Source organism: Numenius arquata, chromosome 1, assembly GCF_964106895.1.
Source record: "Numenius arquata chromosome 1, bNumArq3.hap1.1, whole genome shotgun sequence".
In the NCBI taxonomy this organism is placed as follows: Eukaryota; Metazoa; Chordata; class Aves; order Charadriiformes; family Scolopacidae; genus Numenius; species Numenius arquata.
In genome coordinates this window covers 138431954-138455829 of record NC_133576.1, presented here as the reverse complement: position 1 = coordinate 138455829, position 23876 = coordinate 138431954, and the positions used below count along the sequence as shown (strand labels likewise).

The window sequence follows — 23876 nt, the reverse complement described above, 5'->3', positions numbered from 1 at the left end:
CCATCCTGTGATTCTAATTTAATCAACAGGTAATGACTGTCCCAACAAGCTGGTCAACCCAAGACAGAGTAAGCAGAATAAGTAGCTGTTCCAAGTGCATCCTGACTGTACAGTCAGTGGGTAAAGCATCCCCTGGGGGTTACACTATGATTTAGGATCATAGAATACTGATTAATACACAATACTGTAGTAAGGGCCGTTCCTGCACTCACACCAGAGGGGACACTTAGGGGACACTCCAGTGTAAAGCTCAGAAACTTTTCTCATCAGTTTGAGCTGTTTTGAGGTCAGATTTTTGCCGAGGAATATAAGGGTGGTTTGCTTGGCTGGGCTCCCTGCATAGACACAGTTACAGGAGAAAAGCAGAAATCTTTACTTAATATTTCAAGAATACCGGTACTTGAAGAAAAGCGAAGAGGAACTTGCTGCTTTTTCTACAAGTGGGATCCATAAAAGCAGCATTTTAGGACGGGAGGGAGAAACAGGAGGCTTGGTGAGAAAATGGACGGGTTGGTTTGTTTAAACTGTAAACCTAACCTGATACATCTTGAAAATATGGCTTGGTCAGAATAGAAAATAGTCTCCTAAAGATCAGAAGCAATGACTAACATGTGAATGGGAATTGAAAAGAGAATGCAACTTTGTAGACAAAAAAAAAAAAAAAAAAGGAGGACTATTGGCTTGAATTTGGGAAGGGTAAAGTAAATGGAGTAAAGTAGAAAAAAAAATAGCACGTGTAATGTTTAATAGCAGAAATGGAACACAATGGGGGTTTTTCTGTTCTCCAAATCACAATTAAAAGGAGGTGGTGTATCAAAAAGGGAAAAGTTTTAAATTGTTTCGAAAGATTTCATTGTCACAGGATCTACTGAAAGCCACCTGGGGAATGTGACATACCCAAGGCAGCCCCACTGCTCTACTCAGGTACCAAATTTTGTTCCTAAATGGAGATTTTCAAAACCTGTGCTTTCTCCTGCCTTTAACTGATCGCGCCCAGCTTGACACCGCTTTAAAGCTCCTTTCCGCAGAGGGGAAAGCTAAACGCTTTCCGAAAAATCACAGCCTTTCAATGCACCTCCAGTCGAAAAATATGAAATATGCAAGAACGCTGACTTTTGACAAGCGTGACCTTGGAGGACAGCAGGCGAGGCACGAAACTACAGGCAGAAAAATAGCACCCAGGCCTGGAAAGACGTGTCCTTCTTGCAGCTCTTTCCGTATCAGTGCTGGGAAAAGAGCGGCGAGACCTGAAGGACCATGTAGCAGCAAGGTGTGCAGTAGCTTATGCACACCTCGGAGAAGCAAACAGCGCAGAAAATTATCGCATCAGCATTTTCAGCATATTTTTTCCCCCCTTGAAGAGTCTCCCAGGAGCAATGGTGCGCTCTCAGATGGAAAACTGTATTGTCCTGCCTGAAAGGTGCAAAGACTTGGGATTAGAGCAGCGAATCTGTTCCATTATCCCCGCTGTTCTAATAAGAATGTGAAATAGTCTGGAAAATACAGGAATACCTGATGTCAAACTGTATGTATTACAAGTACTTTCCAAATCCAGCTTTTGTAATAACACAGAAGGGTGCCTTTACGCATGCCAAAACCCCCAGGTTTCTCAATAAACACATCTTCTGCAGCGGCGATACACTTACGGGATTAGAGTTTATAAGAACTGCTAAAGGGAGAGAGTTCTGCTCACCTGCCAAGCAGTAATTCCTTCAAGCTTTTTGCCGTCTCCGCAGACACTGAACAGGGTACCTCATGCACGACATCAATTTGGAAGCCGTAGTTTTCTACTGGGTCCAGTTCTGGGCTCCCCAGTTCAAGAAGGACAGGGAACTGCTGGAGAAGGTACAGCAGAGGGCTACAAAGATGAGCGGCCTGGAGCATCTCTCTTAGAAGGAGAGGCTGAGGGACCTGGGTCTTTTTAGTCTGGAGAAGAGAAGGCTGAGGGGGGATCTGATCAACACCTATAAATACTTAAAGGGTGGGTGTCAGGAGGATGGGGCCAGTCTTTTTTCAGTGGGGCCCGGTGACAGGACAAGAGGTAACGGGCACAAACTTGAACACAGGAAGTTCCATCTAAACATGAGGAGAAACTTCTTCGAGGGTGGCAGAGCCCTGGAATAGGGTGCCCGAACCCTGGAATAGGGTGCCGAAGGAAGTGGTGGAGTCTCCTTCTCTGGAGACATTCAAAACCCACCTGGACATGTTCTTGTGCAACCTGCTCTGGGTGGACCTGCTTTGGCAGGGGGGTTGGACTAGATGATCCCCAGAGGTCCCTTCCAACTCCTACCATTCTGTGATTCTGTGAAGTTGAGAAGTCTTAAAGTCCATGCTTGGTTGCAGACTTCCACTTAATGTTTTCAGAGTGAAGGGGAAGCTATCTGATAATTAGCATGCCTTTAGGCTGATGTGTTTTGTTCATCTAAGTTGCGTGCTGGGATGGTAGGGGAGAGAGTTCAGGAGGAGCTGCGTATGGTGAGGACAACATCTCCCAGGAATCAGCCTTTCATTCTGGGCACGCTGCTTCTAAATCAAAGCATTCGATTTAGATCAAACTGGGCAAAGTTGACATCTGCAAGACAAACAAGTAACTTCATCTGGCTTTGCATATTTTACATACATTTATATATATATAACATACGCACGCAAAAAAATGAACCAAAAAGTGACTTAGAAGTGCTTATTCATTAGGCAAAGAGAAGTTCTCCAGGGCGCAAAGACTCTTTTCTCAGTGAGGTTCCTGGCACTTGTGGCTTTCCGTCACTTTTTTTATTATTAAAAAAGGAATTAAAACCATATTTTTCTCATTTCAGTAAGTACCTTTATGATCTCCAAACAACTCCAACAATGATATCATCTGTCTCTTCCCTCCAGGGAGGCATTTGGGCTTAGACCGTGATATTCCTGCTTATTCCTGGAGCACAGAGGCTCACACCGAGGCGAAGGCAGCGAGACTCACTCCTTGGGGGGAGGGGGGGGGAAATACATGTCACAGCCCCGTCCACTTTATCCTGTACCTCCTACACATCCATCCCTCTTCTTGAGAGCTGTTCAACGCTATAAATTACGAGTTAAGGCCTGAATCCTGCTAAGCCCAGTCTCTCAGGCAGACACCCGAGGCTGTTCTTCAGCAGGAACGTGCTCACCAGTAAAGATCTGCCCATATGGATCCTATTTCTCCACAAATGCTCTTTTCGGGATACACACAACACGTGGCATAATTGGGTTGCAATCCTTGAAGCGGCCTCTGATTTAATAAACCAGATGATTCACCTTCAACTCGTTAAAGTTCTCCAGTTTAGGAAGGAGGTCAAGCGTGCCTTTAGCTGGCTGCCTGCACGATGGTGGACCCACAGGGATAGATGAAGGTCCAACCTCCCCAGTGCTATTGGCCTCCTTGCAGCCCCCTCTCCTCCATGCTCTGTGTGAGGTACCTTCTGGCAGCAGCACAAAGCCCTCCAGCCTGAGCCTGCTCAGCCTGACATCACTACAAGGTGGTAGGTGGAGATGGAGGAGAAGACCAAGACCTCACCTGGGCTTGGGGCATCACGCTACCGACCAACCCATGCCCTTGACCAGCTCTCTCATGTATCTCCCTACCCAGGTTGGATGGGTCTTTGAGCAACCTGGTCTAGATGAAGGTGTCCCTGGCCATCATAGGGGGGTTAGAACTATATGATCTTTGAGGCCCCTTCCAAATCTAACCATTCTAGGATTCTACCCCCCTCCTGTTTCCCTCATGGCCCCACTTTCCCAAGAGCTCATAAACATCGTTCCTTCACCAAATTAGCAGGTGCTAACTGTACAGAAGTGTCCTGCTGCTTCACTGGGAAACAGCCATGAAGCTTGAAGTTCTGCTCTGGTAGTAAGAGAGGACAAAAAAGGAAGGAGCTGGTGAAAAGTTCTTCCCTTCAAACACCATGTCCTGTTGACGACAGATGCTGAAGTCTCTTGGCTGACAGAATCTACCCACTAGAAAAATCCCATAGAGGCTTCTGGGCCATGACAGAGGTGTTGTCTTGCCGAGTAGACCTTATGGAGGTTCTTCCAGGAGCAAGGAAGCAGTCCTTTCCACAGATCCTCAGACGTTTGCTGGCTGAAGAGGTGACAGAAGCTGAATTTTCAGGCTCTAGCAGTTGTTTGTGTAGTCCCAGGTCTGTCAACCACCAGATGACCAGACACTCTGCAGTCACCTCTCAGAGAAAGATGCCATGACACACATGAAACTATTGGCAGATGTTCTGAACGGCCTCCATGCCTAGCTTTCACAGGGATCTCAAGTTTTAAATGTAAACCACTGCAGCTCATTATCTTTTAGCAGAGACAGAGCTGTCACAGGACCCTCTTTAATGGCTGCAAGGGAAGCCCATGCTCTGTTCTGGGCTCCATATGGTACCCTTGCAGACTCACATTATGGTTTCTCAGCAAGAAGCATCCAATATTGTCCCCACAAATGTTTTGTTATAGCATTGCTGCTGGTGGAGCAAATGCACCTGAATGTGTAAGGGTTTGTGGGAGGTCTACAGATAGCACGGATGGTTAAAAGCCATCCTTTAGTCTGTCCTCCCAGTTCCACAACTAGGCAATATTTAACTTTGGGACACTAAAAAACAGAGAACCACAGAGTCACCTGTTCTGTCACTGCTGCACCTCTTCTCTTCAATCACATTGAACAAACCTCACTAGTACCCGCCGTGCCTTCATAGAATCACAGAATGGTTGGGGTTGGAAGGGACCTCTGGAGATCATCTAGTCCAACCCCCCTCCCAAAGCAGGGTCACCCAGAGCAGGCTGCACAGGAACGTGTCCAGGCGGCTTTCGAATGTCTCCAGAAAAGGAGCGTCCACCACCTCTCTGGGCAGCCTCTTCCAGGGCTCTGCCACCCTCACAGGAAAGGTTTTTCCTCATGTTCAGATGGAATTTCCCATGTTCCAGTTTGTGCCTGTTGCCCCTTGTCCTGTCACTGGGCACCACTGAGAAGAGTCTGGCCCCATCCACTTGCCACCTGCCCTTTAAATATTGCTCAGCATCAATGAGGTCCCCTCTCAGTCTTCTCTTCTCCAGACTGAACAGCCCCAGATCTCTCAGCCTTTCCTCAAAGAGATGCTCCAGGCCCTTGATCATCTTTGTAGCCTCCGCTGGACTCTATCCAGCAGTTCCTTGTCCTTCTTGAACTGGGGAGCCCAGAACTGGACCCAGTGCTCCAGATGGGGCCTCACCAGGGCAGAGCAGAGGGGGAGGATGACCTCCCTTGACCTGCTGGCCACACTCTTCTTAATGCCCTCCAGGAGACCACTGGCCTTGGCCACAAGGGCACATTGCTGGCTCATGGGCAACTTGTTGTCCACCAGGACTCCCAGGCCTCTCTCACCTCCAAGGAGTCTTCCAGAGATAACCGTTGCCAACTAAAAGAGAAGACACACAGGCATGGTTTTAAGAAAAAAAGCAAGCTCGCTACATGAAAATAAATTAATAGAAACATTGGACAACCGTGGCAGTAATAAAATGAACAAACACTACATTATGGAACACGGACATTGAATTCTATTCAATTAACAGTGTTACTTTGCAAAGTAAAGAAAACATAATGAACACGTGCATCTGCTGAAATTACTACAGATCTGTCTACAATTTCCAACTCAGTTTTGTTTTTTTTTCTGATGCATCACTACTTACACATAGGCCAAATGTTGGGGACGCTGATGTTCTTCGTGAAAACTGTTTCCTGTAGGGAAAGAAAGGATCATTAGAGGTCTGGAAGTTATTGAGTATTAAGCCTGCTTTGGGATAACACCTATTGTTCTTTTCACAAAACACAATCAGCCGAGCAGCTCAGGAAAATCCACTTTCACCAAGATACATTAATTTCTCAGCAGTGATACCTAAAATAATATATACATATTGCTTCATTACATAGAATGTACCAAAAAGCCAGGTCAAAGCAAGGTAAATACCTCGGATTCACCTTGGAAATACCCACTGCTCCAAACTGGCAGGATATTTAAGATGACAATTCCCTCTGTCAAAGGACCCATTAACAAAAAATGGAATCAAAGTTTACCTTTAGTGATTATTTGTCCCATTTTCAGACACTTTCTCTGTCAATCTTTGACCTGCTCTAGCAAGAGCGTTCTCTTTAAAATTGTTTTATGGATTCCAATCCAGTCGCATCTTTTCTCTGCACCCCTGGCAATAAGATGGGAGCCACTAGTTTCAATAAGTGATTTTTCTCCACACAAATCTCTTAAGTTAAAAGGAATCTGCTATTCTCCTACTCCTCTGCATCCTGCAGAGCCATCGCTATTCAGACCTCCTGTGACAGGTTGCACCGATGGGCCTAAAAATGACACATTCTGCCCCAACAGGACAATTCAATTAGGCTTAATAAATAGCTTTTGATCGATCACAGACAATCGAAGCATCCCTGTGAAAGGCAGTGCAACAATTAAGCACACTGAACGATCAAGGTTTGCAGCGCCAGCTAATTAGCAACACTAGTCACAATTATATGTCACAGCTGAGCTCCTGAAGACACTTCAGCAGCTAAAGGAGCTTTTTACTGCACTTCCCTTCTCCCATTTGTCTCAGTACATCAGTGAAAAAGATCTCACTTACAAAGTCAGAAAGTAGTCTGCAGCTCTTTTGGGCAATTATACAGCACTGAGTATTAATTCTCCTTCTCTGATTACGGTCTTAAGCCTGGGCTCATCCAACCTGGCTTTATTGATACGGAGCTCTCAATCTCAGCAGTCACGACCACCTCGCATTGCTCACAGACATTCCCAGGATGGAAAATATCTTTTTGGTTTATTCTATTAAAATTGTGACTGAGATCTTCTTTAAAAAAGACAATTTTCCATATGACTGCTAATTTAAAAATGCCCTCTTTTTTTTTTTTTTTAAGTAGTATTAACATAGATCTGGGCTATTTTCATATATTCAGAGGAACAGAGCAAGCTATTAGCTAAAACATTTTTTACTGATGGAGACAATAATTGCATTAACATGAAAGCATGCCAGAAAGCATACACAAAGAGCAGTGGAAAGAAAAGATAATACTTTTTGAGAGTAATTTCTACTACTCCAATGTAAATAAAAGCTCCTGAAAGCATTTCTTAAGATGTACATAGCCAGTTTAATATCTGAGCTTACTTTGTAAAGTGGTATGGGTTTTTTTTTTTTCAAATTTATTCTTATTGTTTGACTGCATTAAAACACTATAAGCACTGCATTCGTCACGGTCTGTACAATCATTCAATTTTCTGTTGCTGGGGGCCTTTCCCACTGCAACTGGAAATTACATAAAAAGACAACTGTAAATAAGTTCTAAAATTGGCATGCATCAGGGTTGCTGCAAAACTTCACTTTTCAACCATTACAAATTTAATCGGTTTCCTTCTGTTTCAGTAAGACAGAGATTGACAATTAAAAGCACTGTATTTAGTGCTATCTCAAAATACTTTAAAAAACCCCTCAGCAGAACATACAGATCAGAAGTGCTATTACACAGTTTCCTGCGTCTTATGATAACGCCACTCAAAAACAACGGAGGAAAACACTGCCAAAAGTAAAAGGGACCTTACAAAAGAATTCACATTCTGCAAGAGCCATAGCCTTACTAAGAAATGCAATACTATGTAAAAAGCAATTCACATTTTATTTTAAATCGCAATAAACTGTACAAAAATGTCTTATTCTTGCCAAAAAATAACAGCAATATTTTCAATCGTACTTCTAGACAAACAACAAGCTCTTATTTCAATCTTTCCTGGGTGAGTTTACAAAGAAACAGACAAGATGCACGATTTTGTATCAGAATCAGGATAGAACGAACAGATTTATACGTATATGGAATAAAAATATTAAGTTTTTAGTGTCTTTTCAGAACTTCATTACTCCTGCCATGCCTGTTAAAAGCCTAAAGAAAAAAAAAAAAGGGGGGTTGTGTCTCACACAAAGGAATGTAAACAGTCATCGAGAGATTAAAGAGGTTGATTCTTCCAACGAAACCGTAAACGTACCTCTATACCACTGACATTCACTTTACACTGAGAACAGTCCACAGCACGAGGATCGTGCAATAGCTGCATCCACTCTCCAAAACTCCAATTAAATATACAAAGACTTTAAAAAAAAAAAAAGTTTTCAAAAGGAATAAAATCCTAAGTAACAGAACTGAAATGTATTATACTCTTTTTAACATTTTGCTTTTTTCTTATCCCAATTTATGAGCAAATATGTAACAGCCCCACCAGATCTACAATCACAATGTCCTTTTTCCAAGATGCAATAAAGTAAATGAGCACCTAATTAAGTCAATCATTAAGATGTAGAAAGCACCTCTGCCAAAAGCATGGGCTTATTTTTCAGGCCTGGCTTTGTTCGGGTAACACATTTAATGCAGACTAACAAAACATGATTTGGGTCACTGACCACAGCTTCTTCAGTCCAAGACCTAAAATGGAAATAGAATTGCCATGATTTTTAAGATTTCACTTTTTTTTTCCTCAGCATTGAAACTTAATTAAGAAAAATCTCTTCAACACATTGGGTAGAGCTTAAAAAATTAAGCCTCTTCTGTCACTTCAGAGTTGTTTGAAGAAATAAAGTCTTCTTGAAATTCCACTTTTTCTGGATAGAGTTTAATGTAGGTGTCCACCATTAAATCTAAGTCGTGTTTTATATCAAGGTTTATGTTCAGCAAAGCCAGGTTGCTCGACCTTTGCTCCGTCAAGGTGTTTTTCAGGTACGCCTTCAAGCGCTTTCGTCCTATTTCATATTTTTCATTCTCTACCTTCATCACTGGAAGTATGCACAAGACTTTAAGCAAGGCGTAAACATTTGGGAAAAACTTAATGTCAGGCAAGTGAAGTGCTTCATAAATAGTAGCTGGAAGTTCAATATCTTTTCCTCTGTGCTTCCACTTGATTCTCCAACAGTGAAGCTCAGCAGAAAGCGTGTCCGGATTAGGCAAGTCATTTTTGTACATGTCAGCGTGATGCTCCTCGGACGTATTGAATTTCAGCTGCCCCATGACTGAGGGCACCAAGGATAAACACTTAAGAGCTTTTAAATGTTGTTCTGAGAATATATCTTTTAACTCTTGAATAATGTGCTCCACTGTGGGGACACTAAGGACTTCTTTGTAGTAATTTTCTGACGTTACCTCAGAGTTCAAGTTCCCCTGTCGTGACCTGCGAAATTTTCCTGGGAGTTTAATTTGTACATCCAGTTTCGTAGCCAAATTTGTTGCTTCCTCAAACCAAAATTCATGGTAAACTTCAATATTCTCCATCACTTCATTCAGAGAATGTAACACTGCTGTTAAGCTGCTAGCAGCAAAGAACACATCTGAGGTTTGTCCTTGGAGATTTTTTCCAAACGCTCTTGTAAAAGACAGAACGTTTTTCAGAATGACAATAGTGACAATGAAGTCAAAGTCTGTTAACGCACTGGAAAGTACAAATGCTCGACCGGCAATGAAGTTGTTCCACCTGACGGATGAGTCGTTGCCTACCGCATCCAAGCACAGTACCAAGGCTTGCATGAGGTCCACTAAAACCTCGAAAGCATCATGCCTGCCTGTCCACTGAGAACGGCAGATCTCCTTCAGCTGGTTACCCTTCTCCTCGTTGTTCTGAAAAAGAGCAGAAATCGTGTTGTCCAGTTCTACCAGCAATTGCGGAGACTGATTAAAAAGACAGTAAACTTCTTCGATGGTTCCTAGTGCGATGGAAACCCCAACAACAGGAACGGATTTTGCCAGCCAAATGTTTAAGGCACACGAGGAACACAGCGTATACACAGCTTGTGGATACTTTTCCAAGAGTCTTGTAGCCACAACTTTCATTTTAGAAGCAAACCCACTGGAGACGATGTAGGCTTGACCTCGACAGTACTCCATGTTTAGACCCCACTTTTCAGTGATAGTCGTGTGGAACTTAACAGCTAAAATTTCAGGATCGGCCTCGTATGGTAAAAACCCTATGAATTCTTCTCTTAGGTTATGAGAATCGTCAACAAATCTCACCAACACCGGCAAGTGTTCCTCTCCTGCTATGTCTACTACTTCATCCGTGACAATAGAAAAGAAATGCGAGTCTCTTACTTCCCTCAGTGTCTCTTCTCTGATACAGCTTTCGCAGATCTCAAGCATTTGTTTCTGCTGAGTTTTTGAACAATACTCAAGATTGACTGCAGTCATCTCAAATCGTTTCCTCAGAACTTCATCTCCAGCATTTATTCTGTATTCCAGTAGAGCCTGAAAGTTATCTGAAGTAAAAATACCTTCTGGAAGCTCATCAATGTTATGGCCGTCCAAAGGAATGTTTTGTTTACCCATTAGGATCAAAATTTCAAACAAAGATTTAAGGTAATCTTTGTTTTCTCTTTCTTCCAGTGTTAAGGGGACAGCTTCTTCCTCTTGTTCTTCCCCTCCTTCCTCCGAGACAGTATTTTGTTCATTGCTTTCGTTCAATTCTTGAGTTGCCTGTTCCCGTTCAAAAGCTTCATCAACTGCAAAATATAAAATACTGTGTCAAGATAACAAGAATAAAACATGACATTTGCTTTCCCTTGCTATCGCCATTACCTTTAAGTCACTGGAGTCCGGAGAATTATGTTCCCAGTTTAAAAAAGAATGAATATTTAGGAAAGAGTTTGGAATGGCTGTTTAAACCAAGCAGGAACTCAATTATCCTCCTGAAATATATATATAAATTTACACATCCTACATTACCTTGTCAGCCTTAATAAAGCTTTTATGAACTGAATTATTTTGCCCACTTACTCTTTTGTTGCTTCAGCGTTCTTATTTCATCTTCACTCTTTGAAAAAATACAAAACAAAACTTATATTGATGATAACGTCTATCACATGACCTTAAAATATTAAAACACATCAAGATCAGACACAAATATTGTAGATGAGACCATTTTAAGAGTGTTAATATTTACTAAAAAGTGCTAGAAGATCCAAGAGAAGGAGGTTTCTTCAGGTAGTTTATTGCTACCACCATACATATCTACTAACTACAGGAGAATAGTTTGTTACTACTGCTAAGATTCCCACACTTACATTAGGATTTTGTTCAATGTATATTTTATAATTATTAGTAAATAGTTTCCCTTAAAGAATTCTGCTTCAATATGAACATGCATTGTCATAGACAGAACTGCCTTTAACTCTATTTTCAGTCAATAATATTTCTTCATGAGTTTGATTGAGTCTGTTTAAGAAATTGTCTGTGAATTTTCTCACATAAGCAGAGTTTAGGAGTTGAATTCCTCTTAATTGTCAGTATTCTTATAACCACAGAGACCCAGGGACGCTTTTTCTATAAATGACACAAAAGAGGTTTCACCAAGACACAATTCCACAAAAAAAAACCACCCACTTGATCCTGGTTTTATACATGGATCATCTTTTCAGAACAATAAGCTAAAACCAACGTGTCTGAACTGGTGCAGACTTCAAAAGTTAAGTGGGTGAACTGAAGACCACAGTCAATATGTAGCAAGAATTTCAGGCTACTGTGCCTAAGTTCTATTCAGTTAGTGCTGTGATAACAATAAAAACGAAGCTATGCCCTTCCTTTGGAAGATGGAATCAGCTCTGCATCAATACACTTCATTTTCCAGATTATTTCATTAAACTTTCCTTAGTAGATAAAATTTACATCAGCATAATATTTGGGCATTTAACATATAATCAACAAAAGGATACTAGAATAGGCAGCACAGAAAATGCAAACACTCAAGTGCTAAATATTATTGACACTTTTACATAGAAGGTTCACATCAACTTAGTTGCCTTTGTTGTTTTATTATTAAAAAAAAAAATCTTACATGAAAAACTTACCAGCTCTTTTATCCTTTTCCTATGTCTGCTGTGGGGATTGTTCAGGTGACTTGTAAGATCAAATATGGTTGGCACAGCATTATCCCGCAAAACCGTTCTGTAAGGGCTCTGTAAGAGACACATCTGGATTAGGGATATCTTTGGGAAGTTCTCACTGTGTGTGCAAAAAAAGCCCCCAGAATTTCAGATGCCCCCCATCCCGTTTCTATTTTCTTCCTTTTTTTATGTTTACTTTCTGATGTCTCAAAATAACACTGAAAAAAAGAAGAGAGATGTTTAAAAAAAAACAACCACCACCCAAATCCAAACCAGAAACCCTTTTTCTTCCCTATTATCTTCACATCAAAAAACCTAGATGCAATAATTAATACTGTAACATTGTGATTTTTTGTTTGTTCTGGATATAAAGATACCTATGCATCAGAAAGGAAACTTTTTGTTACTATTGAGCTTTGGGTTTTATCACCCAAATTTCACAATTCTAGAAACAATCACATAACCATTTTGACAATGAAAACGTTCAACTGGTTCTTTATGTAGAATTATGAATTCCACAAAACACTACCGTGAAAGATCATCCTGAAGGAAAATATATCTGTCAAATGAGAAGCAGGATGAAAACACTTCTAGATGGTCATGTAAATGTTTCTAGCAATTAAAGAAAAATATTTTAAGTAAAATTTTATATTTGGATGTAGTGTGCATTTACATGATCTAAACTGGCTAATTTCATAGAACCATAGAACGGTTTAGGTTGGAAGGGATCTTTCAGATCATCTAGTCTAACCATTAACCTGACACCGACAAAAACCATCACTAAACTGTATCACTACAGACTTTTAACTGATTATGTTTATACCTGTCATTAGATTGAAATACATTAAATAAACTGAGTTTCATGAAGCTTCGTTTCAGATTCAGAATTAATTCCAACATTCATTTGTTTCTAGGGTGCTGGCTAATCAGAGACGCTGTCATGCGTAATACAAGCAGGAGCTCAAAGCCTGACCAGCGTACTTTAATTATCTTTCACAACTAAAGGACTGATTCTGCCCATCTATAAGAGTAAAATTCAGCCTGGAGATTAAAACTAGATACAAAGACCCAAATCCACCATTTTCTACTGTTAAGTAAGCTGTTAAAATCAGCATTATCATGTTAATAAGAAGAACTGAAAGCTATTATTTCATTAAGAGGAAACAGTGCCATAATTTTAGCTGGATAAAACATAACAGGAACCAAAAGCTTGACGGATGTAAAGAATGTTTAAATCTCTTGGCCACAACAGTGTAACTTAACTGAATCACACCATGTACACACTTCAGTAACAGCATATTAATGATTTTAAATAATTAGAGGTATGCAAACTTAAATACTTACACCAAATAAATTTACATAACGTTGTAATATCTAGTGACAACAAACAAAATGAGCATTGCTTTGCGTGAGGAAAGGACTGCAGCGAAGACCAGGGCTCCACAAAAATATTAAACCAGTGGGAGCAGTTCTCTTTTTCTCTTCCCCAGCTGCTCATTTCCACCTCAACCTTTGTGCCAACATCTGCGAGTCCGTGCGGTGCCCTGGCCCATGACAACGATCTCAATTAAGACTAAGAAATTAATTTTCCCAGGGATCACTTACACAGAGGATCAAAGATTAAAATGCAGCATTCTGATGAAAAACATTAATCACTTTTTGCAAGATGCAATAAACAAGTGCTTGGCTTTACTTACACTTCTGCATATCATAGAAGTCTCAAAATGTTTGGCGCACAATCTGTAATGCTTGTTGAGTTGATCTGGAGTTTTATCTTCCAGATCTGCCCTTCGACAGTTCTCTACCCATCTTTGACATCTGCATGTAAACAAAAGAATTAGCTAATTTTAAGAAAAAACAATTTCAAACCGTACCCAGAATTGGAGTGCAGTGAGTCCTGCCCCTTATGCGAGGCCAAGGAAAGTTCTGTACACCTTCTGTTGCAACATACCATCAGAATCTTTTTAAAAATTTGATTTTCTCCTTTGGCTCACCACTTAGTATCACCCCAGGAAATTCACAGATCTTTTTCCTTAATTTATACATTCTTGTTTAACAACCCCAGCAAATTCAGGAATCTTTTCCCTCATTTTTATATATCCTTGCCTTTGTCTCACACACACACTCTCCAGATTGTAGCAGCTGCACATGAAACATGCCTCTCTAATTCCTACGAATTTAATCTTAAAAATAAAAGTTACAAAAAGAGATGTGCTGTAGACTGAAGTCAAAGTTTTTAAAGGCAGCTATTAAAATAGTTGTCTTCTTCATCTCCCTTCTAAACACAGCATTTTTCTTATTTATTGTGGTCATTGGGGAGTTCAGAGTAAATTTTTGAAAAGGGAAATAATAAAAGAGCAATCATTCTACAGACAGTGCTTACGCACCTGAAGTAAGTTTTTGTTAGATGCCTACTTTTTGCAATATTTACTTCTGCTTCGGGTTAGTTCTCCGAGATAGAACACAAAGTTAAAGAAACATTTCCCCTACTTATAGGGCTCCTTTTAGATACGCAAGATACTGTCTCCTCTGGCGAGTAAAACACTTGCAGTAATTGATGCAAATGCACTAGTCAGCTTGTATTTCCCCCCAATGGGGTCTACACAACCACTTTCTTGTTATGGATTTTTGAGCAACGACACGCATAGACTGATTCTGCACAGCTACTCCAGTAAAACTCATCTGCTATACAAGAATTAACAGCAGCCATAGATATCTCTCTATTTAAAAGTTTCAAGAAAAAAAAAAAAAAAACATGGTCATAATTTCCTTCCTACGAAAATAATCATCTGAAGCAGCATTATTTTAATGCACTTGCTTACACCTCATGGCACCACAGAGCCACTGATTTACAACAGCACATAAGCAAATGGAGAGTTGAAAACACACAATACAGATGACTAAAAACCTCCACATGAACACAACTGATGACTTGTTCGTTATTCTAACTGTACAGAGTGGTTACACGAGCTTCCATTCCTCCTCCCCCAGACAAACTCAACAATGCCAGAGACAACCGTATTAAAAGAATTCTAGTAACATCAGAATAATTCTAGAACAAAAAAGGAGAAGGAACTTTCACTACAGTCTCAGAAACTTATTTTACTTTACAGTCCATCACTTTTCTACATACTTTTCAACACGGACTCATACTTTAAAGTGTTGTGTTGGTTTTGTTGTGTTTGTTGGTTTGGTTTTTTGGGGTTTTTTTTTTGTTTGTTTGTTTTTCAATTGGTACATGTTAACAATGTCCACAAAGTTCCAGGAACCTACACAGAGAAGTCACATGAAGAGTCTACTAGGACAAAAGGGGAGGAGACCTCCCCACAACCGAATCACTGCCAAAATTCACGTAAGTGAAGAAGTTACTCAGTTCACTTAAAACCAAAAGGCTTTAACCTAAATTAAAAAGAAGATGGGTCCCAACCCCAAAACCAGCTAGAAGTTACAAGAAAGCAATTTTATTATTATTTTTGACTGCAAACATGGAATTATTGCTCACAGGAGCAAGGAGGGAGAAAAACACTTAGCAATTATTCAACAATTTAGGAATGAAGGCTGTCTCACCAGATGTTTTGGTGGGCAGCCCAAATGAGGAAATCCACAGCTCTGAGTGGATTCACCATCATCTCTGCTTTAACCGAGTGCAATAAAGGGCAACTGTGAAGATGAAAGGGGGAAATCTTGGGTTCTGATCTCTGCTGGCCAAACGGTTTGCGCATCTTAATTTTTCGCTCATGCAAAATATCAAAGTGACAGTGGCAGCAAGTGCCATAAAACAGGAATCTTTTCTATTACTCCTGTAGATCTAGACATAGTATCCTTAATAATGACCTAAAATAAAAAAAAAAAAAAAAAAAAAAAATCATTTCTTGCTCAGTCTTTTGGCACCACAGATCTTGCACTCTTGCCTGGACAGTGCAACCACCCCAAAAAGAGAACATTCTTCATTTAACCAAAAGGTATAAACACAGCCTGTTTTACAGAGAAGACCTTTAGCATGCAGATTACATTGAACCTGGCTTTCATACTTTCTGAGTGAGTTCTGATTACCAGAAAACTCATTAAAGGTGATCAGGTCGGGCTGTCACAAAGGCTGATGAGCCTCCCTATACCCAGTGGGGAGGGTTTCAGTTCAGAGGGGTATCCAGAGCAAGAGCCTGACCCCAGTGGTCTCACTTGCCTTGCTCTGTGGCTCAGGGAACCTGAGGAAGAACTGCCAGGGAGGAAGGTCAGAGCTCCTCACATTACTCCTGAATAACTGCTCTGAATCCTCTCCTGGCAACCACACAGGGACAAATCAGACAGGGCCACGAAAATGATCAGGGGGCTGGAACATCTCTGCTACGAGGACAGGCTGAGGGAGCTGGGGTTGTTCAGCCTGGAGAAGAGGAGGCTCTGGGAAGACCTAATAGCAGCCTTCCAGTACCTGAGGGGGGCCTACAGGAAGGCTGGGGAGAGTCTGTTTACAAAGGCCTGCAGTGACAGGATGAGGGGCAATGGCTTTAAGCTGGAGAAGAGCACATTTAGATTGGATATTAGGAAAAAGTTCTTTACCATGAGGGTGGTGGAACACTGGAACAGGTTGCCCAGGGAGGTGGTTGAGGCCCCTTCCCTTGAGATATTCAAGACGAGGCTCGACGAGGCCCTGGGCAACCTGGTCTAGTTGGGGGTGTCCCTGCTGACTGCGGGGAGGTTGGACTAGATGACCTTTGGAGGTCCCTTCCGGCCCAGACCATTCTATGATTCTGTGAAATCAGTGGCAGCAATGGGGCATCTAGAATTGGAACACACTTGTCAAGGACAGGCAAAAATCAGCCTGAATCCCATCACCTCCGATGTAGCTGCCAACCAGAGAACAGGTTAAGCAGACACCAGTAATATCCAGGGACCAGATCAGATGGAGCGATGGCAAAAGATACCGTGAGCTCTTCAGAGGGCACATACTCAGGAAGTGAGCCTCACAAAGATTAAATTAACCACCCAATATTCCTTTCCCTTCCCAACTTTTGCACTTACATAAAAGTGACTTCGCCACAAAAGGCAGCCACCACAGCCAACACTGAGCACACGATCCTGAAGAAGCCCTTGGCATGCTGAGCCCCAGTTTGCGGGTCCTAATCAAACGCAGGCGCTGAGCTCCTCACCCCATCAGGAGCAGCAGATGGGAAACCAGAGCTCTAGCCATCTAGGAGACTACTGGCAAAAGCTGGAGGGTTGATGTGGTGAGACACTGGAACAGGCTGCCCAGAGAAGATGTGGATGCCGCATCCCTGGAGGTGTTCACGGCCAGGCTGGATGGGGCTTTGAGCAACCTGGTCTGTTGGGAAGTGTCCCTGCCCATGGCAGGGGGATTGGAACTGGATCATCTTTTAGGGTTCTTTCCAACTCAAACCATTCTATGATTCTATGCTTTCTCAGGCAGCTACAAGACTAGAGGAACATGGTGGAGGTTATGTGGCTGGACACAGAAATTCTATCTGAGTCCTGCAACAAGTTTGGCTCCAAAAGGAATCCTCTCCGAGGGATGGAAGAACAAAGAAAGAGGAGGTCAGACCTCTGAAATGACCCAACATGGCTCTCCATGATATTATCCAAGCAGCAATTAAAAAGATTTTAGAATAAAATTATGTATAAAAAATTCTCCAGTTTTTATTATTCAAGTAACACACCCTGTTCTACTGTTGCACAAGTGCTTTAGTTGCAAAATATTTGCCACAAATTAAAAGCCATTTCAATGCAATATATTACACTACTGCTTAGGTATCACTCATAGAATCATAGAATGGTTAAGAGTTGGAAGGGACTTTAAAGCCACAGGTTCTCTGGGCAACCTGGGCCAGTGCCTCACCACCCTCACAGCAAAGCATTTCTAATAACTCATCTAAATCTCCACTCTTTCAGTTTAGAGGAGAGAAGCTGTGGCTGCCCCATCCCTGGAGGTGTTCAAGGCCAGGCTGGATGGGTCCTTGAGCAACCTGGTCTGGTGGGAGGTGTTCCTGCCCATGGCAGAGGGTTGGAACTCGATGGTCTTTAAGGTCTCTTTCAACCCAAACCATTCTATGATTCTATGCTCAGAAAGCATGCTGGCTCACACACTATAGAACTATAACCCAGTACATGCTTCCAAAAACCACGTCCACTTTAGTGTTTGCAAAGGAAATATCCATAAAACAATATTGTTCAACTGACTGTAGCTGACATGCACTGGTTTCTTCAAAAGATTTTCATTTCTAAACTTCCACAAATGCTGGTTAAAAGTAGTAGTCTAATTCTGAAATATAGTTAAAAAAAAACAACTTTAAGATTAGTGCATTCTTCAATTAACTGCAAATTTTTTGATCTCTGTATCGCTACCATGGAAAACATCAATTCAAAATATCTTTCAATAGAAAAATTTTAAAGTGAAAGAGGTATTTTCTTCTTACAATAAACTGTCACATATTGTCCAATTCTGCACAACTGGACATGACTCAAGATTTTACAGCATGGACTCCTTAAAAATCAAGACTGAAGCTCAGACAGCACCAAATTCTCTTCAATTCTGCACAAACCATAGCCATCCCTTTGACTGAACAAGACCCTGCTGCTCTCACAGGACAGAAGGTGGAAAGAGACAATGCTAGGAGCGAATCATACAAATGAAAGGCTAGGAGTTAGGCAATCAATTTCAATTTCAGTTTTCATTAAACATGTAAAGATATGTAATAAGGATTGTGCTACAAAACCATGAATATAAGGGCATTAGAAAGCTGCCTGGTTATCCTAGCTTTAAGGCAAGGCACTGAATTCACTCAGGAGAGCTTGACGACATACCCAAAACCACAGCTTTAAGCACCACCTACTCCTGTACAAGCTTTTTGTGTCTTCTTTTGAAATCACTTAGAGAAGACTGTTTTCTGTGCACCTAAAATTCCCACGGATTTTGAAATTTTCCAAAAGTCAGGTAAAGCAGCTTCAAGAAAGGAATGAAGTGAATATCACGTAAAAATTGTCAAAAATTTCAGCCTTAATTACCTACTGTTGGGAGAGAGACAACTGGTATTGCTCTAGCACCTATGCACCATCGAAAATTGTGAGAAGCACGTTAAATCAAACGATTTTAAGAGTGTTATCTAGATTCAAAGGGCTTCTACATGGGGGTTTCTACATGTAAGTGCATGATTTATTTGTCATGGTATTTTCCATGGCCTCTCACAAACACTTCTTGCTGTACCAGTGCATCAAGCCCTGCTTTTCACCCATTGGGAACTTGAATATCCCACCACTTCTGCTGTTGCTCATGATGCTTCGCCACCAACCATCATCCTTGCTATCCTGTGACAGATGCTTGTCACACCAGTATCCTATTTGTCTCGCACACACCTCATCGTACAGCACCACATCACCTCAGCACACACGGCAGGACTGACAAACTTCCACCACCCGGACTAGTGCTGGCCCTGCGGGGGCTCCCCATGAAGCATGGGCTCCCTTGCCTCATCCCAGTGTTCCTGCACCCGTCCAGCTGCCCCCATACCTTTAACAGCCAGACATCCCATCGTTGCCCCACATCCTCCAACATATGTGTACCCCCTCACATCCAGGTACCCCCTCCCACAACCCTCACACCCTCAGCCCCCCACCCCCCTCCAGAACCAGGCACTCCCTGAGCTCCCCCAACTCCCCTCACAGCCCCTCATGCCCACAGCACCCCACTCCACTCAGAATCACAAAATGGTTGAGGTTGGAAAGGACCTCTGGAGATCATCCAGTCCAACCCCCTGCCAAAGCAGGGTCACCCAGAGCAGGTTGGACTGCAACACGTCCAGGAGGGCTTTGAACACCTCCAAAGAAGACGACTCTACACCATCTCTGAGCAGCCTGTCCCAGTGCTCTGTCACCCTCACAGGAAAGAAGTTTTTCCTCATGTTCAGATGGAACTTACTGTTCCAGTTTGTGCCCGTTTCCCCTTTTCCTGAAGAAGAGTCTGTCTGTCCCCATCCTCTTGACACCTGCTCTAGATACCTATAAGCATTGATGAGATCCCCTCTCAGTCTTCTCCAGGCTGAACAGCCCCAGGTCTCTCAGCCTTTCCTCCGCAGAAAGATGCTCCAGTCCCTTCATCACCTTTGTAGCCTCCGCTGGACTTTCTCCAACAGTTCCCTGTCCTTCTTGAACAGGGGGGCCCAGAACTGGACCCAGTGCTCCAGATGTGGCCTCACCAGGGCAGAGCAGAGGGGGAGGATGACCTCCCTCCACCTGCTGACCATGCTCTTTTTAATACACCCCAAAAGACCACTGGCCTCCTTGGCCACAAGGCCACATTGCTGGCGCAGGGTCAACTTGTCCTCACATCCCCTCTCAGCACCCCCACTTCCCTCACGGCCCCACTCCTTCAGCCCCGCCCCCCCCCCCCTCACAGCCAGGCAGCCCCTCACAGCCTCTCAGTGCCTTCGCAGCCCACTCACTCCCTCAGCCTCCGGCTCTCCTCACCGGCCACCCCCCGGTGCGGACCCGCCGTCTGTCACCATCACTCCCACGAGTCGTGTGTGTTCCCCCCCCCCCCCGCCCCAGGGAGGGGAAGCGGCGGCCTCCCCGGCGCATGCGCAGCCGCCCTCCCGCCCGCCGCAGCCCGGGGGGTCCGGCCGAGCCCCGCCCCCCCAGCGAGCGGCCTCCGCCGGCGGAACCGGCAGCTCCGGGAGGCCCCGGGCCCTCGCAGTCCCCTCCCCGGCTCGTACTGCGGCGGCAACCCCCGCCCCCCGCCTAGGTGAGGAGAGGGGGCGCGGGGGATAGGAGGGGGGATAAAGGGGGCGCCTGCCCGCCGCGTCTCCTCAGGCGGAGCGGAGGGCTGCGGGCCGGCGGGGCCTGAGGGGAGGGGAGAGGCGAGCGCGTCCCGTCGTCCCCCACCCCCTCAACCCGCCCCTCCTGAGGCGAGGGCGGCAGTGCCCGGTGTGGGGGGTCTCACCTGACTGGGTCCCGGGGGAAGCGGAAGAAGGCCAGGTCGGACTGGGTGCTCTTGCGGGTGCAGTTGGGAGCCGCACAGAAGTTCGGCATGGTCCGTCCCCCCCCCGGCTTGGCGCCGCTGCCCCTTTAAATCGGCGGGACGGAGGGAGGAGGAGAAGGGGGGGGAGGGTGGGGGGTGTGTATGTGGGGTGGAGGAGGATGGGGGGGGGGGGTGGGGGAGGAAGGAGGAAGCAGGGGGGGTAAGGGGGGTGGGGGGGGAAGCGGCTCTACACTGCTGTGAGCGGCCGGGAGGATTCACCGCCGTCCTCCGCCGGGAGAAGAGCCGCCTCCTTCCCACAATGCACCGCGCCCGGCCGCCGCGGCGGGGCCCGGATGAGCGGCGCGCATGCGCCCACGGCTGTGCGCCGCTCTACCCAACCCCTTCCCCCTTTTTTCTCCGCCCAGCGCGCGCGCGCGCGGGAGGGCGGCGCGCCTGCGCACGGCAAGGGGGGGGGGGGGGGGGGGGGGGGGCGGGGGCGGTGCCGCGCATGCGCAGAGGCGCCGGACAGGGCTGGCCTGTCAATCGCTGGGCCTCCGTGTGGAGAACGTATATACGTGGTAGATTGCATATATTTACCTTAAAAACGAACTGAGGATGTAGCGTGAGGTCCTGATCTTTTGTCTACTTTCTTCTTGTCCTCTACAACTCCCTGAAAGGAGGGTGTAGAGAGGCGGGGGTCGGTCTCTTCTCCCAACGAACAGGGCATGGAAGAGGAAACGGCCTCAAGTTGTGCCAGGGGAGGTTCAGATTGGATATTAGCAAAGATTTTTACACTGAAGGGGTTTTTCAGCACTGGGATGGGCTGCCCCGGGAGGTGGTTGAGGCACCATCCCTGGAGGTATTTAAAAGACGGGTTGACATAGAGCTTAGAGACATGGTTGAGAGAGGTCTCAAGGCTCAAGGTCTCGAGGCTGGTCTCAAGGCTGAGAGAGCTGGGACTCTTTAGCCTGGAGAAGAGAAGGCTGAGGGGAGACCTTATCAATGCTTATAAGTATCTAAAGGGTGGGTTGAAGGAGGAGGGAGCCAGACTCTTTTCAGTGGTTCCCAGTGAGAGGATGAGGGGCAACGGGCACAAGCTGGAACATAGGAGATTCCACTCAAATATGAGAAGAAACTTCTTTATGGTGAGCATGACAGAGCCCTGGAACAGGCTGCCCAGGGAGGTTGTGGAGTCCCCTTTGGAGATTTTCAAGACCTGCCTGGATGCAGTCCTGAGTAACATGCTCTGACATGCTCTAGGCAACCCTGCTTCAGCAGGGGAGTTGGACTAGATGATCTTTATGGTCCCTTCCAACTCTAAAAAATTCAGTGAAATTCAGTGAAATGGTTTAGTCATGTGGGTTTTTGTTTGTTTGTTTTATCAGAGTTAGATCGATGGTTGGACTAGATGATCTTAAAGGTCCCTTCCAACCTAGACAATTCTATGATTCCATGACACAGGACTAATTTCTCTTCTAAGGCTTGGGAAAACTTCACTTTTAGAAGGCTGGTGTCTGAATTCCTGAAAATACTTACTTTATAGCCAGCCAGGCTATGTGGGATTCAAGGTCTCAGTGTGTTCGAGCCTTGCCAGGCACAGGGATGAGGAGGAGCAAGGCCTGGGCACTTGACCAAAGATGCCAACAGGATTATTTCACACCATGAACGTCACATTCAGTATAAATTAGAAAGTTTGCTGAGGGGTTCTCTGGCTCCCTTGATGGAGGTAGTCCAGAGAACTTCTCACCCTGGTTCTGGAACCCTGAGTCCTTCCCTTCGTCCCAAAGCTGTGGACATTTGCTGTCTACTGCTGGGAGTGCACAGCTTCCTGCTGATAAAGTGGCTGAGTATAATCCTTGTATATTTTATATTGGTATCATGATCAATACTGGTTCTTTAGTACTATTAATGTTAATTATTTAGTCTTATCCTATTAAATCTATTTATATTTCAAATCTCATATTTCCTTGGTTTTCCTGATGCCCCTTCCCGGGTGGGGAGGGGTCACTGGGTAATAGAGTAATTGTCTATATGACAATAAATTGTTATGGGTTTCTCAAACCCTAACACTTCTGTTTTGCTTTTTAGGAAGATGTCATTACTCTGCATCCCTGATGGATAATGAGAGAAACGACGAATATTTTAAGCAATAAAGTAATCAAAGAGGGAGCATGCCTAGCATGAAGACTTTGCCAGGTCTGTTATAGGTAAAAATGAAGCAAAGATTAGGGAAAAAAAAAACAAAACAGAAAGCTACATGGCTGGAAGAAGAAAAAGACTCATTCACCAAGTGTGGCCTGCTGGTAGTGTGAGGATACAGATATAGCAGCTGTGAAATGTATACATGCTGATGGCAAGTGATCATTGTTTCAGGTGTAATAGGTAATAGTGCTATAAGGTAAGAATTCAGTTGTGATACATCTTTTATATAGCTTTAAAATCACGTAAAAAGCATCCTGACATGGAGATTTGCTGGGCATAATCCAAATTTATGACATAGCCAAAGTATGCGTCTTTTCCAAAAAGTGCATAAAGGAAAAACAAAACCACCAAAAATTACTTGCGTGATTCCTTTTGGCTGGCTTCAAAATTCGTAAGCTTTTCTGTTCAGTATGAGTTTACTTGAGGAAGCCTTGTCATCAAGTGCCCTTCAGACTAGGAATCTCAAAACATGTTTCGTTTGCAATAACATCAATTTATTTGGCGTTAATTCTAACTCAGGCGTGTATGTGAGTTCATTCCTTTTAAGTAGCTTGGAGTAGTCATTTAAGCCAAATCTAAAGATAAGTTTAGCTGCAGCTGACTGCTTTCACTTTACTGGGCGATTGCCAATGTTTGTATATAGTGAACTGTATAAGGGAGCTAATCAGATAAGTAACCTTTTTTTAAATACACTCATTTACCTTTAGGTTAGATTTAATTCAGGTAACAGATCCGGTTTGCTGTGCAGATTGCATAAATGCTAATGCTGACGCAAGGGGATGCACGGGAGAGAGTGGGATCATCTTCATTTGCA

The 23876-nt window shown here is 43.8% G+C and overlaps 1 protein-coding gene across 1 annotated transcript; it reads right to left on the bottom strand.

Annotated features, from left to right (window-relative positions):
• Positions 1-7639: 7639 nt before the first annotated feature.
• Positions 7640-21192, bottom strand: THAP12 (THAP domain containing 12). Its single transcript, XM_074153688.1, has 5 exons — positions 20843-21192; positions 13593-13713; positions 11860-11967; positions 10790-10826; positions 7640-10515 (listed from the first exon to the last, which is right to left on the bottom strand). The coding sequence occupies exons 1-5, from the start codon at positions 20929-20931 to the stop codon at positions 8567-8569; spliced, it is 2304 nt and encodes a 767-aa protein (XP_074009789.1). The 5' UTR covers positions 20932-21192; the 3' UTR covers positions 7640-8566.
• Positions 21193-23876: the final 2684 nt, after the last annotated feature.

What these genes read in the sequence shown, in the direction of transcription:
- THAP12 (XM_074153688.1), bottom strand. Translation starts at nt 20,931, where the DNA reads ATGCCGAACTTCTGTGCGGCTCCCAACTGCACCCGCAAGAGCACCCAG. An exon ending in TTCCCCCGGGACCCAGTCAG is followed by an intron (nt 13,714 to 20,842) that starts GTGAGACCCCCC and finishes GTTTACATGCAG; the next exon opens with ATGTCAAAGATGGGTAGAGA. An exon ending in GGAAAAGGATAAAAGAGCTG is followed by an intron (nt 10,827 to 11,859) that starts GTAAGTTTTTCA and finishes ATTTTTTCAAAG; the next exon opens with AGTGAAGATGAAATAAGAAC.